General features: G+C 23.2%; 6 protein-coding genes across 6 annotated transcripts; 2 read left to right on the top strand and 4 right to left on the bottom strand. All coding sequences in view use genetic code 6, as the record gives it.

The window, feature by feature from the left end:
- Positions 1-1446: 1446 nt before the first annotated feature.
- On the top strand, positions 1447-4533 carry TTHERM_00558130 (hypothetical protein; the record flags this gene model as incomplete). Its single annotated transcript, XM_001022377.2, has 3 exons — positions 1447-1463; positions 1523-2492; positions 2803-4533. The coding sequence occupies 3 exons, from the start codon at positions 1447-1449 to the stop codon at positions 4531-4533; spliced, it is 2718 nt and encodes a 905-aa protein (XP_001022377.2).
- Positions 4534-5126: 593 nt separating this feature from the next.
- TTHERM_00558120 (hypothetical protein) lies at positions 5127-6849 on the bottom strand (the record flags this gene model as incomplete). The annotated part of the gene is made up of 5 exons (XM_001022376.2): positions 6710-6849; positions 6205-6657; positions 5945-6095; positions 5268-5583; positions 5127-5206 (listed from the first exon to the last, which is right to left on the bottom strand). The coding sequence occupies exons 1-5, from the start codon at positions 6727-6729 to the stop codon at positions 5127-5129; spliced, it is 1020 nt and encodes a 339-aa protein (XP_001022376.2). The 5' UTR covers positions 6730-6849.
- A 1284-nt stretch (positions 6850-8133) lies between these two features.
- On the bottom strand, positions 8134-9702 carry TTHERM_00558100 (MT-a70 family protein; the record flags this gene model as incomplete). The annotated part of the gene is made up of 5 exons (XM_001022374.1): positions 8134-8187; positions 8244-8560; positions 8631-8868; positions 8982-9292; positions 9444-9702. The coding sequence occupies 5 exons, from the start codon at positions 9700-9702 to the stop codon at positions 8134-8136; spliced, it is 1179 nt and encodes a 392-aa protein (XP_001022374.1).
- Positions 9703-11138: 1436 nt separating this feature from the next.
- TTHERM_00558090 (hypothetical protein) lies at positions 11139-15275 on the bottom strand (the record flags this gene model as incomplete). Its single annotated transcript, XM_001022373.3, has 1 exon — positions 11139-15275. The coding sequence occupies one exon, from the start codon at positions 15273-15275 to the stop codon at positions 11139-11141; it is 4137 nt and encodes a 1378-aa protein (XP_001022373.2).
- Positions 15276-16644: 1369 nt separating this feature from the next.
- On the bottom strand, positions 16645-17035 carry TTHERM_000558089 (hypothetical protein; the record flags this gene model as incomplete). Its single annotated transcript, XM_012799267.1, has 2 exons — positions 16645-16796; positions 16939-17035. The coding sequence occupies 2 exons, from the start codon at positions 17033-17035 to the stop codon at positions 16645-16647; spliced, it is 249 nt and encodes an 82-aa protein (XP_012654721.1).
- Positions 17036-18328: 1293 nt separating this feature from the next.
- On the top strand, positions 18329-19402 carry TTHERM_00558070 (60S ribosomal protein L24; the record flags this gene model as incomplete). The annotated part of the gene is made up of 3 exons (XM_001022371.3): positions 18329-18409; positions 18624-18720; positions 19020-19402. 3 exons carry the CDS (start codon positions 18329-18331, stop codon positions 19400-19402), a joined length of 561 nt encoding a protein of 186 aa, XP_001022371.1.
- Between the last annotated feature and the right edge of the window lie 888 nt (positions 19403-20290).

Here is a 20290-nt window from a genome sequence, read left to right as displayed (position 1 = left end):
TATATTTATCAATTATTGATTAGGGGCTAATAAACCGAAGGGATCTTATAAAAACTAAAAGCTTTTTTCCGATTGCTGTAAAAATTTTGAAATTAATTTAGAGCTTTCTTCATATTATTGGCTTTTTATTAACAATAACTTACTCTATAAAACTCATTTCTAAATTAATTATGTTCAAATATCCATTATCAATCAATCAATTATTAACTATATTAAAATTTATTATTATTCAAGTTACTATTATTAAAGTATAATTTATATCTTAAAATAAAAGTTGTACTCTGTAATATTTTTATTAAAAATTCCCTTTACTTTACTATTTATTTTCAAAAATATGATTATTACTTCAAAATAAATATTTGGATAATAAATATCAGGGAATATTGCATCTTCTTTATCCAAAGTAAAAAATCATATTTCTATTCTAATAACACAGTTCTTTTTAGAAAAGAACAAGCTGTTTGCTAAACGAAAGCTAAGCTCATGATAATAGATTTCAATTTAATTTTTTTGAATTTTCGGGTATTCAGTGACCAAACAAATAATCCCTTTTTAACATTTGGATATAATATTTTTAATGAAGAAATACTTAATTACTTTAGCTATTATTAATAAAATAAAAGCAATTTATCTTATTCCACTTTCCAAAATATTTTAAATTATTTTATCTCAAAAATATAAATATATATTGATGAGAATTCATTTTAAAAAGTAAATAAAAGTATAATTAAGAGAAAAAGTAAAATTTTATTAAATTTGTTATCCTTTTATATAAATACTTGTTGATTGTCAAATAATATTAATAATAATAATAAATAATATTTCTTATTTTGAAGGATTTTATTTTTAAACAACAAAACAAAAAATTATATTAATAAATTAGAACTAATTGTCATTAAATATTTTTTACATTTGTTTTACATAGTAATTTTTTATTTATAAAATAATTTTATCAACAATAAAACACAATTTTTAATCCGAGATGATTCGTTTTAATTATTAAGAAATTAATAAATTTATTTTTTAATTTTTAATTATTTTTAATTTTAAACATTTATCTCAAATCATTTTACATTTTTAATTATTAAAATTTTTTTGAGTAAATAATTCATTTTTAAATATTTTGGCCATTTTATTTTAAATATTGTTTGATTGGTTATTTTTTTAAATTTTAATTTCAAGAAGGATAGATTGATAAATAAATAGATCATTTCTTAGAATTTAATTGATTTTCTTTTATCAAAAATTATTTAAAAATAGCAATATTATTGTATGATTTTTAAATTTTTTATATTTGATGAGTATATTCTAATCAAAGTATCAATCATATTTTATTTACATAAAATTAATTATTTGGTTCTGTTTATTAAAAAAAATTATAGGAGTAAATATTCAAAATCAACAATTTTCTAAAAATTAGCTGAAGAAAAACAAATAAGTCTAAAAATGAGTTAAGTGAAAGAGTAATAAATACAAATAAGCTTAATTCTTATGTTAAATTTATATATTTTTTAACTTTTAGGGAAAAATAAATTAGAAAGCAAATTGATGGTCTCTCTTTTGTGAAATTTGAATGGAAAGGTGCTAAATTTAACTTGTAGAAGTGTACATTATTTGAACCTGTTTACATCTTTGCAAATAGGCTGTTTGAGAGGGAGGATAAAATCTTTAAAGTAGATTAAGAAAATATCGAAAACACATAAAAATTATTTTAGAAACACTCGGATTAATTAAGATTGTTGTAGGATTTTAAAGAATACTTGCTTAGCGATAAAGAGTATATCCATGAGTTTGTATAACAAAAAAGAAAACAAAAGGATAATATCAATGTAGTAAATCCACTGTAAGAATAGGAAGAATAAAAATAAGACATGCATTAGAGTAAATTAGCAGATAATTAGTAATTTAAAGAGGATTTAAGTAAATAAGTCGACATGGATAATTTAATACTTGTGATAAATGAGTAATCAGACAACAAATTGGAGAAAATTAAATAAGATATTCACTAACATCCAGACTTAAAAAATGTTATTAACATGTCCCATTTTATGAACATGAATAAATTTGGTTCCTATAAGGACTTTTCTACATATTTAAATTCACAACTTGAAGATCTGGAAACATATTATGAATAGAAATAGTAAACAAAAGAACTAAAAAATTTGCATTCAAATAAAGAATATATATAAAGAGCTCTATAAGGATAAACAAAAATAATACTTTTTAAAGAATATAAATATAATACTTTATATATTGATGAGATGGATATCGATGTTCCCTTTTATTAGAATCCATAAATTATTTTTGTATATTACGCAATTGCTGCTAAAGACATACCAGACTTTAATGAGATTGCTAATCGTCTGCATTACTACCATAAATCTTCTCCTTATAGTATATTCTCTAATATTTAAGAAAGGTTAAAGCAGATTACTTTTAACACTATTAAGGATGCAATTAGGTTATCTCTTACTAAGGATCTTTAAGACAAAGTAATTAAATTTTTGAATAAATTAAATAAAGAATAAATATAATTAATTAACAATTAAAGATTGATTTTCAGTCCAATAATAAAAAACAATTTAAATTGATTATTTAAAAAATTTTAATTTAAATTATCAGAAAGAAAACTGTTTTACAATAAGAGTTTAATTTAATTATTTATTTATTATCCTAAAAAATAAATTCCTTTCCTTCTTAATTTACTTATTTTTTTAATAATTAATGCTTTAAATTTTTTCAAATCATAAATTTGCTTTAAATTTTTTGTTAAATTTTGAAAATTTTCTATTTATTGTAAAGAAATACTCTGACGAGGATGGAATACATTAAATTTAACCTTCAGAGTACTAAGAGAAAAAGCTTGACATGTGGAATTCTTAAGAAGATTGTGAGAATTTGGTCTATAAAAATATTTGCTCATATGGATTACTGCCCGTTAATGTGTATTTGAATAATCAAGATATGACAAAAACATAAAATATAAGACAAAAAGTACTAAATGCAATATTTAAAAAATTTAAGAGTATGCCATACCCTCCAGGATTTCATATAAATATTTAAGTAATGGATAAATTTTATTCTTATACAAGAAATTCACTTTTTAATTGTTATGATACGGAGTACAAAGAGAAATTTTTGTCTTACTACTACACAAAAATAAGAGTCCTTGATTTCTTTCCTTTGGATTAATGGGTTGAGAAATTAGCAGCTCATTTTAAAAACAATATAATCCCTTAAATGAAAACATATTTTTAGAAGGTAAAGGGATAATTTTTTAGTTAAGTGGATAATAATTATGAAAATAAAGAATTATCAAATAATGTCAGACACTATTATTTGAAGGAGATTATGAATTAGACTGATACAATTTAGATGATCAAAGATATTAGTTACTAATTTTTAAAAGAATATTTTTCAGAACTCAAAGTTTTTTAGAAATGGTCTTAAATTTTAACAGATTCAGAAAGCCCTTATAGATTAACAGATAACAATTGCCAAACTGGAATTTCAGAATTAGTTAATTATCTAACTAATGTTTTTGAAGAACACTACGAAAGCTGCGATGAAGCTTACAATTTAAGTGAATTCATATACAATTTAAAGAGCAAATACTTAACGGTTTCATAGATTTCTTAAGACTTTAAAGAAAAATGCTAGTCTTGGCTTAATTTTGAGAGACCCTTTACAAATTCTATTTATAATTTATAGTCAATAAATATTAATGAGCTTATATAACAGGAAGATTATATTAAGTTAATAAACGATGATCTCCTTAAAAAATACCAACGATTTTCTAGTAGTATTAACAAAGATTATTTAGATATATTTATGGAACCTTTAATTTTTGAAACACCTATTCCAAAATATAAGTATTTCTGTGAAAAAGCACATAAATAATATATAGAATTAATTTAAGATAATGAAAGCCACATAGAAAAATTTTTTAAAGTAGCAGAAGAGTTTTTAGAGTGTTAAGATTCTACAGCCGAAGATAAAATATAATTTGATCACATAAAAGAAAAGTTAGCAAGAGTGATGTTTGAAAAAAATTCAAAATAGGCCTTGATTGAAGATTTTAATAAAACTCATAACATAATTATTAATCTCATTAAATTAGCTTAAAATAAAAAATATGGTTTTTAAAATGAAATAAATGAAGAATATACTTAAACAGCATCATCTACTTAGCTCTTAAACATAATTTCTGTCCTTACATCTGTCTATGATAGCTGGTATTTTTCAAGAAAAGGCAGAGTCAATCTCTCATAAGATAAAGATCCTAAACGAAAATATAAAAAATAATATCAAGTAAAAGATATTCTAAATGAATTATCATATTACTATTATAATTCTGTAAGATTAGCAAATGAAGTATTATTTAATAGCAATGATTAATTTTCTGTAATAGGTCATTTGCTTATAAAAAATCCAGCCAAATAAGTTGATTCTATTTATAAAAAATAATCCTATAATAAAAGTCAAATAAAAAAAACAAACGAATCTCTTAATAGTAAAACTGAAAATTAATGAAATATCTGATATTTTTAAAAAATATATCTATAAATTCTATATTATTTTGTATTTCTCACTATTATTTTATTTTAAAAATTCAATTTATTATTTAAGTTTTATTTTCATCTAATTTTATTTTCTGTTATTAAATTATAAAAAAATCTAAACCATTTTTCTATCTATTCATTTTATACCTATTAGTTGTTGTTCTATCTTTTTTTAAGACATTTTTTATTAAAAAGTTTTAATACTCAATCAAATTATTTTAATGTAATAAATATTTTTTAGTTAAATCTGGGAAAAAATCATCATAAAAAAAACAAATTAAATATTAAGATTAGATAAAAATGAAAGTGAATGAATATAATTAAATGCAATATTAAAGTTGTGGTTAAATATGATATGAAATTATAAAAATTATTACATGATTTAGATTGAAATCTTTATTGAGAAAAGGTATATACAAAATATGTAAAATTAATATACATATTAGATATTAGGAGAGTGTTAATTAAAAATAAAAATAGTAAATATATTAGGATAACACTTGCTAGATAGAGTTTATTTAGTATTTTAAATTATATAATTAGAGACTGCTTACTTGTTTTGTTTCATTTAACTTTTAAATTATCAGACTCTAAATTCTACTGATTTTTTTATGCATAAGCCTCTTCTTTAGCAAGACGATTACCTTTAAGATAAAATTTTCAGTTATTATAAATATATTTGTAAATTATTTTAGATTAAATTACTTCTTTTTCTAAAATCATAGTCGTTAGCTTAGTCATATGAAACATATCTTTAATGATTTACTTTATTTACTTTATCAGTGACTTCTTTTTGTTTATTGAAAGGGAGAGCATATTCATAGCCTATAAGGTTTTTTGCTTCATCACCTCTAAATTTAGTAGGGACTGAACATTTTGTAGATTATTGTTAAGATGGGGATTGATAGAAGAAAATGTTAGAATCTTTATATTTGCTCCACTTGTTGTTAGCTTATCTATCACATGGCTCAAAGTCTCTTCTGTTTGCAATTTTTTAATATTGGTCAGATATCTTTTAATCCTTTTTTATATATTTAAATATGTTGAGAAAAAGATATAATTAATTAATTTCTTTTCTTTAAAGAGGTGTGTTTGTTTATTTGTTTGGATGGATGGATGGATTTATGAATGTATGTATGTAAATAAAATAATCTTTACTCTTTAATAAATTAACTATTCATAAATAAATAAATACTGCCAAATTTGATTAATATCCAATAAATAATTTTTATTATTATTTTTGTTTTGATTTTCATTGAAATGCAAAAAAATGTCTCTTCAGAAACATAATTTGCTCTTTTTAAAAATATTCGAAAAGTATTTTGATGAAGATTTTATTAATTGGAATTTTTTTAATGTTTTTGAATATTGCAATTTTTTACTCCTGATCCACATAGCCTTTGCTTGATGGTCTTCTCTTCTTATCCTAAAAGTGGATTTTCAGAAGAAGTAGTACCTGAATATTATTTAGTCTATTTTAGTCCTCTTTTTTCGAATACCTCATAGTGTTCGGAATCCTTTGTATCAACTTTCCTAAAAATATTATAAAATTATATTTATTTTTATAAGGATAGTTAACGATTATAAGTCATTTAATATTTATAAGTTAAAAATGTAATGCCAAAAATAATGAATTAATTACTTAACAGATGGTTTCCAATCCTTTTACTCACTTGTTCCCATCAAATAACCACATTATGCATTTGTAGATTTTCTTGTTATTTATAGGGAAGTTGGATTTTTAATGTTGTCAATATCAGAATAAATAGTTTTTTTGACTGATGACCTAAATATCTGCTCTTAATGACCTTCAGAGGTAATAGGATTATTGAGAGCAAATGTAGGAGAATTTGCTCTTAAGTCAGATATAGATTTCAAGGTTTCTTTAAGCTATTCATTATTTTAGAAAGGACTCGTTTGAGGACGTTTATGAGCTAAAGTGTAGTTATTTGGAGGCACCAGCTCTTTTTGGAGAGAAAAGTTGTGCTTTCCACTAATTGTGATAAAGTCCTTGTCCTACTATTATTGCTGATGAGACTACAATTACTGATTTTAGATATATTTCTTTTGATATATATCTGAATATGTCATTGCTCTAATTATATAAAAGGCTGAATAATTCATCTTATATTCAAAAAAATCTATACCTATTTGGTTAATTTTTCATTTTGAGTTGGTAGATAGATTGATAGATAGATATCTTCTTTACTTTTAGTGATTGAGTTATTTATTATTAATATATGTTTAAATTACTTTTTAATAATGATATTTTTTGTTTATCCTTTTGTAATCTATTAATTGCATTATATTTATTATTAACTTGTTGATTTCATTTATAATTACCATATAATTCACTTTCATTTAGAAACTATTTGCAAATTATCTAATAATTTCACAATCCATCTTAATTTATTAGATATTGCATATAAAAAATTACACTCCATATTTTTACAATCATTTATATACGCTCTCAACTTCATAAATAATTTTTACATTCATCACTTATCACTTCTCAACTTTTTATCGTCTAATTATTTTTTAAACCTCAGTTAATTTATTAAATCTTATCTTTAAAAATTAAAACAAAATCTACCACTAACTTTTATATTTATGATTTTAATTAAAAAGTTGATTCATCGATTGACTATCTTCCTATTTAGATATAGCATTCTATCTTTTTAAAATTTTAATTTTTCTTAAAATTTTGATTCGCTAATCTATGGTTAATTAACCATAAAAATTAAATTAAATTCTTTAAATGACTGACTACTTAAGCTGGTCAAATTAATATTTAAATATTTTTCAATAAAACTCTTTAGATTTAAGTTAGCCTTTTGAGGATAAAGTATTTCCTTTCAAGCTAAAAAATAAATTTTAAACATATTTCTAAATAAATAAAAAAAAGTAATAATATTTAAATATGGTGCAAAAGTAAAAAATAAAAAAATTTTTAAAGTACTTTATATCCTCTTAAATTGATACCAAAATTTCTAAAATTTTGAATTTTAATTAACACTTTTTAGGCATCAGACTAAGACAAATGGGAGTGAGTGAGGTGTTAGTTAATGAAGATTTATGGTACTCTGATAATATAATTTAAAAAGATAAATTAAATTAGAATTGATCATTTAATAATATTTTTAATTTTTAATCTAATAAGATCAATAAAACTCACTAAATACTTTTAATTTAAATGTTCAAATTATTAACTTATTTATTTATCTATAAAGTTATCATATCAATCAATTTTATTCAAATTAAATATTATTAACTTTCGATCATACATAATATTTTAAATTAATTACATAAAAAGATTAAATTGGTTACTTATAAATTATAACTTAGGCAGACTAAATATTTTAATTTTAATCTTCAAGTAAATTTATATAAAAATAATTTTTAGTTAATTTTAATTAAATATTTTATTTACTTTGAATAAATAAATTTACAATGATATAAATAAATACACAAACAAAATCTGTTTTTTAATTTAAAATAATTAATTTTAAATTCAACATCTGATTAATTTGTTGACACTTACAATTTTTTACACTTTTATTTTTTATCTAACTCAAAACTGCTGATTTAATTTTTGCTATTTCTATTGTATTCCCAAGTCAAATTCCTTAAAAAAATAAATAAATTATTTTGATATTATGAATGAATATGAAAAAAATTTACAGAAACCTAAGAACCAGACATATTTTAGTTTGAATTCATTTAATTATTTTTGGTTGGAGATTTTGGCCTGAGTTATTCTATATCAGGTGTTGTTCCTACATATCTACCACCTCTATAGGTTTATATTTAGGGATAAGTTTTGTCTCCATCAAACCAACTATTATACTCATCTTAATTAAAGTTGCTTTCATCCAATAATTTTCCAATAGTTAACCAACCTTATCTGACATTGTGAACTTCTCCAAATAACTCTAACCTCTTTCTTCCAAGGCAAAATCTCTCTATAATATCATATATTTCTGCAGGTTTCTAAGTACCTTTTTAAATATCAATTAAAATATATAAATGAAATCTTAAAATGATTAAAGGAAAAGCTATATTTTTTACTTCCAAGAGGAGGCTCCTCAGCTACTATGACATCAGTATCTATATTTGCATGAATAAAATGAGAATCAGAAGCCCTTTTTACATCTCCACGTAAACCTACTAGACAGTGTTCTTTAACTCTCACAAGAAGGTTTGAATGAGGTAATTCTATATATTCTTTGGTTTTATCTTTATTAGTTTTTACCCAAACTATATCTTCACATCTTTTATATCCCCACTTTCTAAACAGTTCTCTTCCCTACATTAAAATAAATGTAAAATTAATTATTAAAACACCCATAATTATTAATATTTTTATTGTTTAAGCTGTCTACTAAGTAAATAAATGCATTAATAAATTCTTTTAAATACCTAATCTAAATGATCGGAGCCTACCCATAAAAACAAAAAGCTAGGTTTATCTGAAATTTCATCAATAGGTAATGCAGCAATTTCATTTAGATCCCATGAATTAAATTTCTCAGGATACTGGCTATATATGGGAAGACCTTGTACTCTCTCTTCATATTCCTTCCAAGGTGGATCCATCATAATGACATCAAACTTACCAAGCTTAGACAAATCATAATATTTTAAATCAGCCTTTAAATATACAGGAGGATGGTTACGCTTTTTAATTAAATCATCCTTAAATTTTATCAAATCTTGCAATTTTGGGTATTCTATTTTAATAAAAGAAAAGTTTATTTTGATTGATTCACATTTATTTCTTAAATTTGTTTTCAATAGACATTCATTCTGCTCAATAATCAATTAATTTTTTAGAATTTGAATTTAACACTTAAAAAATAAATTCATTTTTGAAAATATTACCTATAAAACGCTCTTCTGGACGGATATTCATAATAAAATTCTATGGACGCTCATGAGTATTAACAAAATTCTAGCAGTAGTCGTTTCTTTTTGAAGTTGTACCTCTTTTTATTATAATTTATTTTTCTTACTATTAATTTTGTTACTGCTATGAAGACATAGATTATTGAAGCTGTGGCAGTTGCTAATTTTATTACTGCTGTTGCTATGATTGCTGCTATTATTATTGCTACTAATTTTAATTCTGTTGAGGTTACATTTTAAATAAAGCTATATTCAACTATTCAATTTTTATAGTTTTATATTGCCACTTGAAATTTATTAAGTGTCAATACAAATTAATTTGTTAATTTAAACAATTTTTTATAATATATCTTCCAGTGAGTAGAATATTTGTTATCTAGTAATAACTCTGATATACATTTATCCTAACTAACAATCAATAAAAATATTCTTTAATTCAAGCAATATTAAAATAATTTTTTGGTTTGGAGTTTTTTTAATGAAACAAAGATAAAAAGCATCTCAAAAATTCAAAACAAAATATAATTTTTATTTTATCATATAGTCTTGAAAAAAAGTAAGTAAGTAAGTTGTAAAAGAAATAGAATAAATGTCTTTAAATTTTCTTATTATTTATTACTTTAAAAATACCGTGCAATTAAGTTACTTAATTTTATTATAATTGTAGACATATTTCAATTATTTTTCAAAATTATTTTAAAATCTATAATTTTTTATAATTCGAATATAATAAAAATGATTTGATCTACAAAAAGAACAAACATATTCATCTAAAATAAGTTTTTAAAACATTAAATTCCCTTATTATTTAAATGTAATAGTCATAATAAAAATTCATAGTTAAATATTTTTTAAAAAATGAAGGAATATTTGTTTAAATAATTCATATTTTTAAATTTGAAATTATAGATAGATATAATTAGGAGATATTGGTGAGGAAATAACAAATATACTTAAAATTTATTGTACTTTTTTACAATCTCGGTAAATAAATAACATTTAGGAGATTAGCAAAATAATATTTTCCATTATTTTTTACATTTATTTGTAAGAAATAAGTAAGATTATTTGCACTATTTTGGAATTTCACTAAAATAATTAAAAGTTTTAAAATTATTTAAAATAGTTTTGTACATACTCAAAATAGTTAAAGTAAACAAAATAATAAATGAATTAACGAATTAATTTTATAAAAGTTTTACAGGATAAGATAGTCATAGAAATAAGAAATACAAAGACGAGAGTAAGGGACATGAAAAAATATGTATAATAATAATTAAGGGATAATAGTTTTATAAATATATAATTATTTTATATATGTTATTATAAAAGCGTTTATTTGCTAAATATTTATTTAAGTTATAAAAGGCTTATTTATTCTTTTAGTTTAAATTATTATTAAATTAATTAGTTATTTATTTCATTTTTCATATATTCTTTTAGTCAGATTTTTTAGTTAGAATCATCAAAAATTATAGCTTTATTTATTTATTTTTTTGTTTGGCTCTTTGTTGCTTTATATAGTTGTAAAATTTTTAATTTTATTAGGTAATTAATTTAATATAAAATGTTTTTTTAATTTTCTTCCTTTTTTTGATTAAAATTATGAAAGTATTTATTTTATGACTTTTAGTATGAACAAATTTATTATCAATTTAATTTCTGCTTTTTTCAACTTTGTTGTAAGGAAAGGCTAACTGGAGCCATGCTAACACTACTCAGAGAAGGTTTTTTCATTAGAATTGGATTATTTTGGAAACCCTCATTTGACTCTCCATCGTTATTCTAACGTTTTGATCCTTTTGATGCAATTACTTTTCTTGGAGGAGATATTACGAAATTTTTCATTGCTGTATAAGTTTTAGAATACATATCAGTCTCTTATTCTGTTTAGTTTTTATCTTCAAGTTCATTTTAAATTGTTGAGAGTTTCAAATTTAAGTGATTACGAGTAGTATTTGGTTTAATATCTAATCCTTCATTTTGTTTGCGGTATACTGAACTCGCAGAGTTTATGTCTCTTTTTTCAAGTATGTTGCTGCCTGTATTTTCTTCAGTAATTTTAGTTATTTCCCCTAATAATCCGTTTCCATTTGTTAGATTACTTGTTCCATTTAGGTGATAGGCATTACCTAAATATTTTTTTCTATGACGAGAGCCTTTGGTTGAACTTTCATTAAAATTATTTTGTGTAAGTAAATTTGAACTTAATTACTTGGGATTGTTGCTCAAGCTACCTCTAAGTTTCTTGAAGTTAATCTCTTAAGAAATATATTTTTAACTCATGATATTTTAAAGGTTTAATATGCTTTAAGCTTAAGCTAACTAATTAGCATTACTATTCATAGCTTAAATGTATCCTTGCTGCTAATTAGTATTAGGGTATTGTAAAATTTAATTACTGTTGTTAGAAGGGAGTTATTAGAGTGATTAAGTCTAGAATAAATTATGCTGTGATAGAGAATATTATTGCTAGTTTTAGTTAGGCTAAGCTCCAGATAACTAAGGCATAAACAATTGTGAAGGAGACTATTACGAATTGCCAACTAAACCAAATTGTGATTAGCCGAATTACTTTTTTTGTAGAGGCTATTAAGTAAGGGAACCTAATTACATAGAATTATTTGAAGTAGGTGACTAGAAAAAAGCAGCAGGATTCAAGCCCTACTATTGCTATTAAATTAAGATTTGCTATTGCTGCTATTGCTAGATATATTTCTGTTACAGAGAATCTCTTTATAACTATTGCATTTATAACTAATGTGTGAGAATATTATTTTGTACCATGGTAGAAAATTGCTAAGATTGGATTAAAAGTTAGTTTGTGCGAGATTGTCTTGGATTAATTTTCATAGCATTCGAATTTAATATGCTGTTTTAATCATCTTAATTAGCTTAAGAAACTTATTACTGTTATTGTTATTGCTATTGGAGTGGGAGATTTAAACTTTAACGAATTAGCATGTTGCTTTCAGGGAAGCTCTGCATTCCAAATTGCATTTATTGGGATTATCTAGTAGAACTCTTAGTTGATGAAAACCCATTATTTGTAAGTAACATATTTTGTACAGGAAAATTTACTACATTTTAGATTGGAGGCATGTTTTAATTAAGAAGAGCAGCAGCTCGCTTAGCACTTTGTTGTTATTGTTGATATTATTGCATAAGCCTTTATTAACTAACTGCAGTAGAAGGAGTTGCAAAGGTATTGCTGTTATTCATGGTTATACTGCTATTTGTGCCAGTAATATTTAGATTATTATTACTATTTAAGTTATTTGCTATTTATTGCTGCTATTATTAAATTTATTGTTGCTACTGTTATCCAATTTATTGATTAACTCCGTTTAACAACCTCTGCATTTATTACAATTCCTCAATGTTGTTAGGATTTTTATTCTTTTTCAATAAGATGTTTCCAGCCATGGGGAACTATGAACGATAATTTTGAAGGATTGAATAAGGCTGCTCATTACCTTGTGTTTGCTACTGTAGAGAAGCTGCTTGAGTTGAAGAAACTAAAAAGAAATCTTTTTGTTAAGGTGCAAAATCTAGACTTGTTAAGCTTGTAAAATGTGTAGGAGGAATCTGAGATGACATTGGATAGCCTGTCATTTTAGGTTCAGAGGCTATCTGCTGAATATCTGCTAAGGCATTCTAGGAGTTTTTAGTTGAGTCATCGTTGACAGCAGCTGCTATACTAGGAATACTAGGAATTTGTTTATTTACATCTTAGGTGATGTTTAAGACTGACTGAGTTGTTATTTATAAAATGTTATTCATACTCTTTCTTTAGCCTTAAGCTAATTGCAGAGTGTTTTATAGTATGCTGCTAGCCTAATCTATTGTATCTAGAGAGCCTTAATAGTCTATATTCTTTTTACTTAATCTTCTTTGATTTAAAATTCTATCTTCTGACTCTCTCCTCAAGTATGGTTATTAGTTTTGCTACTGTTCTAAAAGATTTTGCACTAGCTGAGGACTTTCCTATCTTAGCTTGTAACGTTCGCTAGGAGCTTTAATCTGATAAGAGAGAGGTCTAATGAAGTCCTCTTTTTCTTTTTAATTATCATAGTAGCTCTTTGTATTATTATTTAAATTTTATTAGTCATTACCAATAGCGATTTCTGTGTAGGAAGGCAAGCCGTTGTTAGAAAGAACTTCTTCATTTTGATTAAGTTGAGATGAGCAATCTTCACTAATATCCCTGTTTGAATGACTGGAATACTTATTATTATTATTATTGTTATTAATATTCAGAGTATTTGATAAAAAGATTGGCGCTGTTGGCATTTGAAATTTTTTAGCTGCAGTTTATTAATTAGTATTTGTGTTACTATAATTTTACATTTAGTAGGATTGCTATTAGTACTACCCTCCTTAACTTTGATTATAATTAGACTGAGAACTATCTATATTTCTTTTCCTGAAGTTATTAAATTAAGATGAGTCCATACTAACTGGGTTGAGAGTAATACTCTAAAATGTCCTCTATACACTCTTTGAAGGTGAATTCTTTATTTAATTATTTCGTTGGTTAAAGTCATAAGTAGGAGGCATTAATCTGTCAAGATTACTGGTGCTAGCAGCATTAGTCCTTTGTATCTGCTATTAATTATTCTGTACTTAACTAATATTATCTAATGACTAGTTCTGTTGGATAATCTTTTAGCGATTTTCTTACTCTTTTTAATAGTTCTAGTGATTTATTCTATTGTAAAGTGGATTTCTTTTATTGATTGGTTTTAATTTGACTACACTTTAAGTATAAGCTCGAATCTTAAAACTTATATATTTATTGTTAGATACGTAGTCTTTCATGTATTTTTCATAATTACTCAAGATTATTTCAAAAATAGACTCATATTCCTTCTAAAAGTGTAAACTTTAAGAGGATCCAACAGCTCCATTTCCACCACCAATTTCATTCTTACTTTTTTTGTCAATGTTCATGATGTCATCGTACATGTTGGGACCTCCAATACCACCTGCAAAGCTGACATTGCTGTTTGCCTTTTCTTTCTTTTTAGATGTCAATAATGTTTTGTAAGGAGGCTACTGTCTTAAATAAAATTTTTTTTGTAAGCTTATTATATACGAGAAAGACTCAAAGCCTTAAAGGTATTTATCAGAATAGAACCTTTCGTTTTTATTGTTCTTACTTCTCTCCTGAGCGAGCTGAGAATAGTAGCTTGAGTAGTTCTGCAGTTTAGTAAGTTCCTTTTGGAGTCTTTATCTTCCTGATTTGGCTACTAAAGCAAAAATCTTACCAAGAGTTAATCCAGACTTGCTTATTAGTTGAGTTGCACTTTCTTTCATCGTACTATTGAGAGATAGCTGATCCTAAAAAATAATATCATACAATTTAGGAAAAAACACTTGAATCTTATTGAGATAGGCAACATTCAATTTGTGGATCTTGGAGAATATCTTAAATCCTAGTGCTTTTATCCCTGCGTTACTATTCGTATTGCTTTTACTAGCTAAAAAGTTTTAGTATTTAGCAATAACTTAGTCTTCATAATCAGCACGATACTTTTCCAAGCTTTGGAGAGAATAAATAATTTACCTAAGCTCATTGAGAGTATTTTGGTTAGCTGCGTTTAAATTTTGATTTCCGCTAGCCGAGCCTCCTCTTAATCCAAAACCATTTTCAATAATTTGCATCAAATAAATACGAAGGTGGAGTATATTATCTTCACGAGTAATATAGCTTTGCTGGATATAATTTAAATCTTCCAAATCTATCTCTTATTGTTGGTTTATTTCCTTTATCAATTCATTGATTTTTTTATTTTTTCCCCACATTAAAAAGTAGCTTAAAATTTCTTTTCTTATCTTGAGTTGGATGAACTTAAATGAACCCTTTCAGATATACGAGTGAATTTATTTTTTAATTAGTAATTAAGAATGCTTATTCTTTATATATGAATGCAGATTAGCTGAAGAGATATAATAGTTTAAAAAAATCTGTAGCTATGCGTAAAGAAGAAGATTCTACTATGGATTTAAGCTTTGCTTTCTATCTTTCACAGTGAAAATACTGTTATTTTTACTTAAATAACCCGAAGTAGATTTCCTATTCCTTTATTTTATCTATATTTATGTATGATAGATAAGTATTTCTTATGATTTTTATGTGTTTGAATAATAATTTATATATTTTTTATATGTAAGTCAAACCTACAATAATAAATATTTTTCTTTATTCTGTATTTGTATGCTTTTTTGCTTTATATCTATCTATCTATGCTTAGTCAATAAAAAATAGAGTTTGCTAAAATTCAAGTATTCAAGCACCTTTTTCAAAAAAAAAACTCCACTAAAGTAAAGGAATCGGATTGCTTATTTTATTGTTATTCAGATAAAAATGGAATAATAAAAATTTTGTACTGCTTTTGTTTACTACGAATGAGTTATAGTACGATCTACAGGTAAATTTGCAATATGCTTTTAATTAATTTTTGTTTTTCTTTTTCTTAATCAATATTATTAAGGTTATTCTCACTTTTTGCTTTAGATAAAAATTGTAGTAACTATCTTTCCTCTAATTTTTTGTAGTTTTTTCTCTATTATTTTATGATTAACATGAAAAAATTACAAACAAAATCAAAGGCAAACTAAAAGATCAATAAATTAAAATATTAAAAAAAAAAATAAATAAATAATTAATTGATTAAATTATTTGAGTGAATACTACTTATGCAGTGATTTTTTAATACAAAATAAATCACTTGTATTCATTCATTAATTGATTAATATACTTTTTAGTGATCAGCTATCACATTTTTAATCAAATAATGAATCTATTTATCTATTTATCCATATCCATAAGGTGGTGGGTACTATCAAAAGTAATAAAAATAACAAGAAACTAAACCTTTATTTAATTAAAAGTTATTCTTGATTGGCTGAAAGCATAACTCATAAAAAATATTCAGCCATGAAAATCATTTAATTATTTATTTTAAATAAGCATTTTTTATTATTTTTTAATATATGAATATTATTTATTATTTGTTGTCACTCTAATTTATATTACATAGATATTTGTTTTTACCATTTAGATTGCTTTTTTTAATTACTCATTTTTTTATTCCCTTTTTGCTTTTAAAAAATTTATTGGTAAATTTCTCTATACATATATTTATTTAGTGAATTATATATTGTTATTCCATCAAAACTCTAATATATTTATTTATTTTTATTCCATTAATTATTTACTAAATATAGTACTTGTCCATAAATTTTTTTCTTTTTTACATTATAATGCGCATAAAAAGCTACCTACTTAACGCTTCTCATTCGTTTTTTTGTGTTCTAAAATAACTTTTATTTTATAAAGATATTTTTTAATTAATTTTAAATAAATTTTTAGGTTTTTTATAGAGTGGTTTGCAAGCATTTTTGCCTGTTCTAAGTTATAAAAGTTTATGTTACAGTTTTTGAAATAAACAAATCAGAAATTTACTCAGTGTATTTAAAAGATATTCATCTGAAATTAAGAAAATGGATTTTTAGTATTTCTAGACTTAATAATATTATCTTAAAATTTTTCTTTAATTCATGAAATTAAAAAGAATTTAAGGAATTATTTAAGTTATGTATATTTTGGAATAGATAGATATACTCTATCAATTTTTTGTTAGTAATACCAGCACATTTTTTTGTAAAAAGTATAATATTTTCTAGTTTTTTAATTATTTAAATACTTTTTATGTAATTCATCATTTATGAGGATGATTTGTACTATTTTTCAGTAATTTTCAAATAGCATACTGAAAAGTTATTATATCTTTCCTAAATTTTATTAAAAAGCTAAAATATATTTTTAAAAAGTAGTAAGATATTTATAATATGAAAAGCTCTTTATTGTATTTTTATTTTTATTTAAAGTTATTTCCTCCATCCATCTTTTTTTTTTATCTTGAATAGTTTTACTATTCTATGATTGTGCCTTAAAAATTTTATAGACTTTTTAAGATTGGGATTTAAAGATAGAATTGACAAAATCCCATAGCATTTAAAAATAAATGATGTAATATTCCTTAAAATAATTAAGATTTAAATTTTGATTATCTTTTATTTGTTGTATTTAAAACTCAGTAATCTTAATTTACAAATTAAAATCTGAATCTGATTTTTATTTTCTTTTATAAATATTAAGCTTTAATGCAATTTAAAAATGAATTAACTCTGCAAAAAAATTAATTAAGTATTTAATTACTTAATATTATTTTAAGTCTTTACTTCACAGTAATAAAGAATAAATCAAACACTTATGAAAGAATTTCTAAAAATAAATTTTTACTTAAATTAATTTTATTTAATTTATTTTAAATTCAATTTTTTTTTTTGGGAGTTAATAATAAATAATTAAAAATTTAGAAAAAAAATAATTAGAAAATAAAATATTTTGAGAATAAAAATTAAAAAATTTGTTTTTTTTGAGTTGAAAAAAAATAATTTTTAAATTAATGAATAAAATTCTAATTTATTATTTCTGAGAGTTAAAAAGTAGAATGAAATTTAAAAGAAAGGACGAATTAATTTTGCATAAAATAATACAAGATACAAAAATAATTATTAATTGATTTTGCAATAGGTGTGTGTATGTATAAATGTATTGTAAAATGAGCTAAAAAGTGCATTCAATTTTGCATGATAGCTCTTTGATATCTTTTGAATGAAAATAATGAATCTCACTCATAGCAAAAAAATATGAATGAATCAAAAAAGAATAATTATAAATCACAATTAAAAATAAGTGAAACAAAGACAAATATTTACTTTTGTTTTTTAATTAAATAATATATATAAAATAACATTTAGATTAGTCTAATTTCTATTAATTAATAATCATGAGAATTGAGAAGTGCTACTTTTGCTCTAGTCCAGTTTACCCTGGTCATGGTATTTAATTTGTCCGTAACGACTCTAAGGTAACTTGAGCTTTTCATTTTTACTAGCTAATTTAGGCAAGAGCAATACAAATAATTAAAGTTATCTGCATTTCCTTCATTAAAATTCTATTTTATCCTACTAATTTACCTCTTGCCTACTACTAATCATATTTACTTCTATATAATACACACACACATTTGTCACCTTATTATTGCTTGCTTAACTAATTCATGCTTTTTAATAATTTTATAGGTCTTTAGATTCTGCAGATCAAAGTGCCATAGACATTTCAAGGCCAAACACAATCCTAGAAAGATGAAATGGACAAAGGCTTACAGAAAGGCTCATGGTATGACTAACTATTTATTTATTAATTTATAAACAATTTCATTATTTTAGTTTGTTGAGCTTGGCTTGAATTATAATCGAGCTTAGAAACAATTTTAATAATGGCTGATTGTTGTAAATTATTGTAGGATTAAAAAGAAATATAAAGCTAATAACCAAAATGCTGCAAAACAAAAAGGAGAAATTTAATCAAATTAAATTTATCTTTAATCATATAAATTTTTAATCACTACAAAATTACATTTAAGTTAAAAGGAAATGAATAATCATAGTAAATAAAAATATTTTGTATTATAATAGGTAAGGAAATGCTCAAAGACTCCGTTTTTGACTTCGAAAAGAAGAGAAACGAGCCCGTTAAATACAATCGTGAGTTATATGTTAACACAATCAGAGCCATGAAGAGAATTGAAAAGATTAAATAAACTAGAGAAGAAATATTTAAGGAAAATAGATTAAAACTTTCAAGAAGAGTTAAATAACAATAAATTAAGAAAGACCTTGAAAAGCATGCTACTCTTATCCCTGAAGGTCCAGTTAAGCATACCATTGAAGAACAACTTAAAGAAAAGCACCAAGAATTAGTTAAGCAAAATTTAGCAGCCAGCTTAAAGGCTAAAAAGAATAAATAAGTCCCTAAAAATGATGGTATGGACGAAGAAAGTAATGAACTTTCTGATTGAATTAGAAACAATTTATTTAGCTGACAGAAAAGGCAATTAATAATAATAAATAAATTATAAAAATATAATAGTAATTAAAATTGCTTAATTTAAGTGAATTAAAACAAACATCAATCCATCCATCCTTATTCATGCACTCATACTTGCTAAATTAATAAATAAATAAAAAAAGAGCAAAATAACCAATAATAAATAATAATATTAGCTTATAATCTTCTACTTTTTCCAAATCAACAAGCATTCATAACTAAAATATGAAAATTTAAATGCGAAATTCAGTCCTGAAATGATAAAAACAATTGCAATTAGCTAAATTCTATTTTTATTGGATGTGTAGATTGGAAAGCTTTTATTAAATCAATAAATAAATATACAATTATCTAAATAAAATAATAATAAATTAGATTATTCTCTTTTATAAATAAATTAAACTATCTATCAATCATTCAATTAGCAAATAATTCACTATCAAATGATTATTTTGCAATTTTTAAAAATGTATTATATCTGTAGCATTTAAAATTCATTATTTGTTTTGTTCACTTAAGTTAATCGTTTTCACTATTATAAGGTCGCTCTCTCTCTACCTTTCTTTCTATTTATCTACCACATTATATCTGTTATAAATTATTTAACTTTTTGATTTTATCTTCAATCTTTAAAAATATATATATAAATTTCAAATCTTTGCACAATTATGAAAAAATCTGAATTAATCAAAAAATTTATTTTTGATCTAAATTAAAAATCAAAAAATATATAAAATACAGAAAAAAGATTTTGCAAAATTTAACAAATTTCTACTTTCTTCAATAAATATGACTGAATTTCTATATTATTTTTCTCTATTAAATAGTTTTTAAATTTTACTTATGATAATTATTTCAC

This window comes from Tetrahymena thermophila, assembly GCF_000189635.1.
Source record: "Tetrahymena thermophila SB210 genomic scaffold scf_8254486, whole genome shotgun sequence".
NCBI lineage: Eukaryota > Ciliophora > Oligohymenophorea > Hymenostomatida > Tetrahymenidae > Tetrahymena > Tetrahymena thermophila.
Note: the sequence above shows the minus strand (reverse complement) of the source record. Positions and strands in the feature narration are given on the sequence as shown.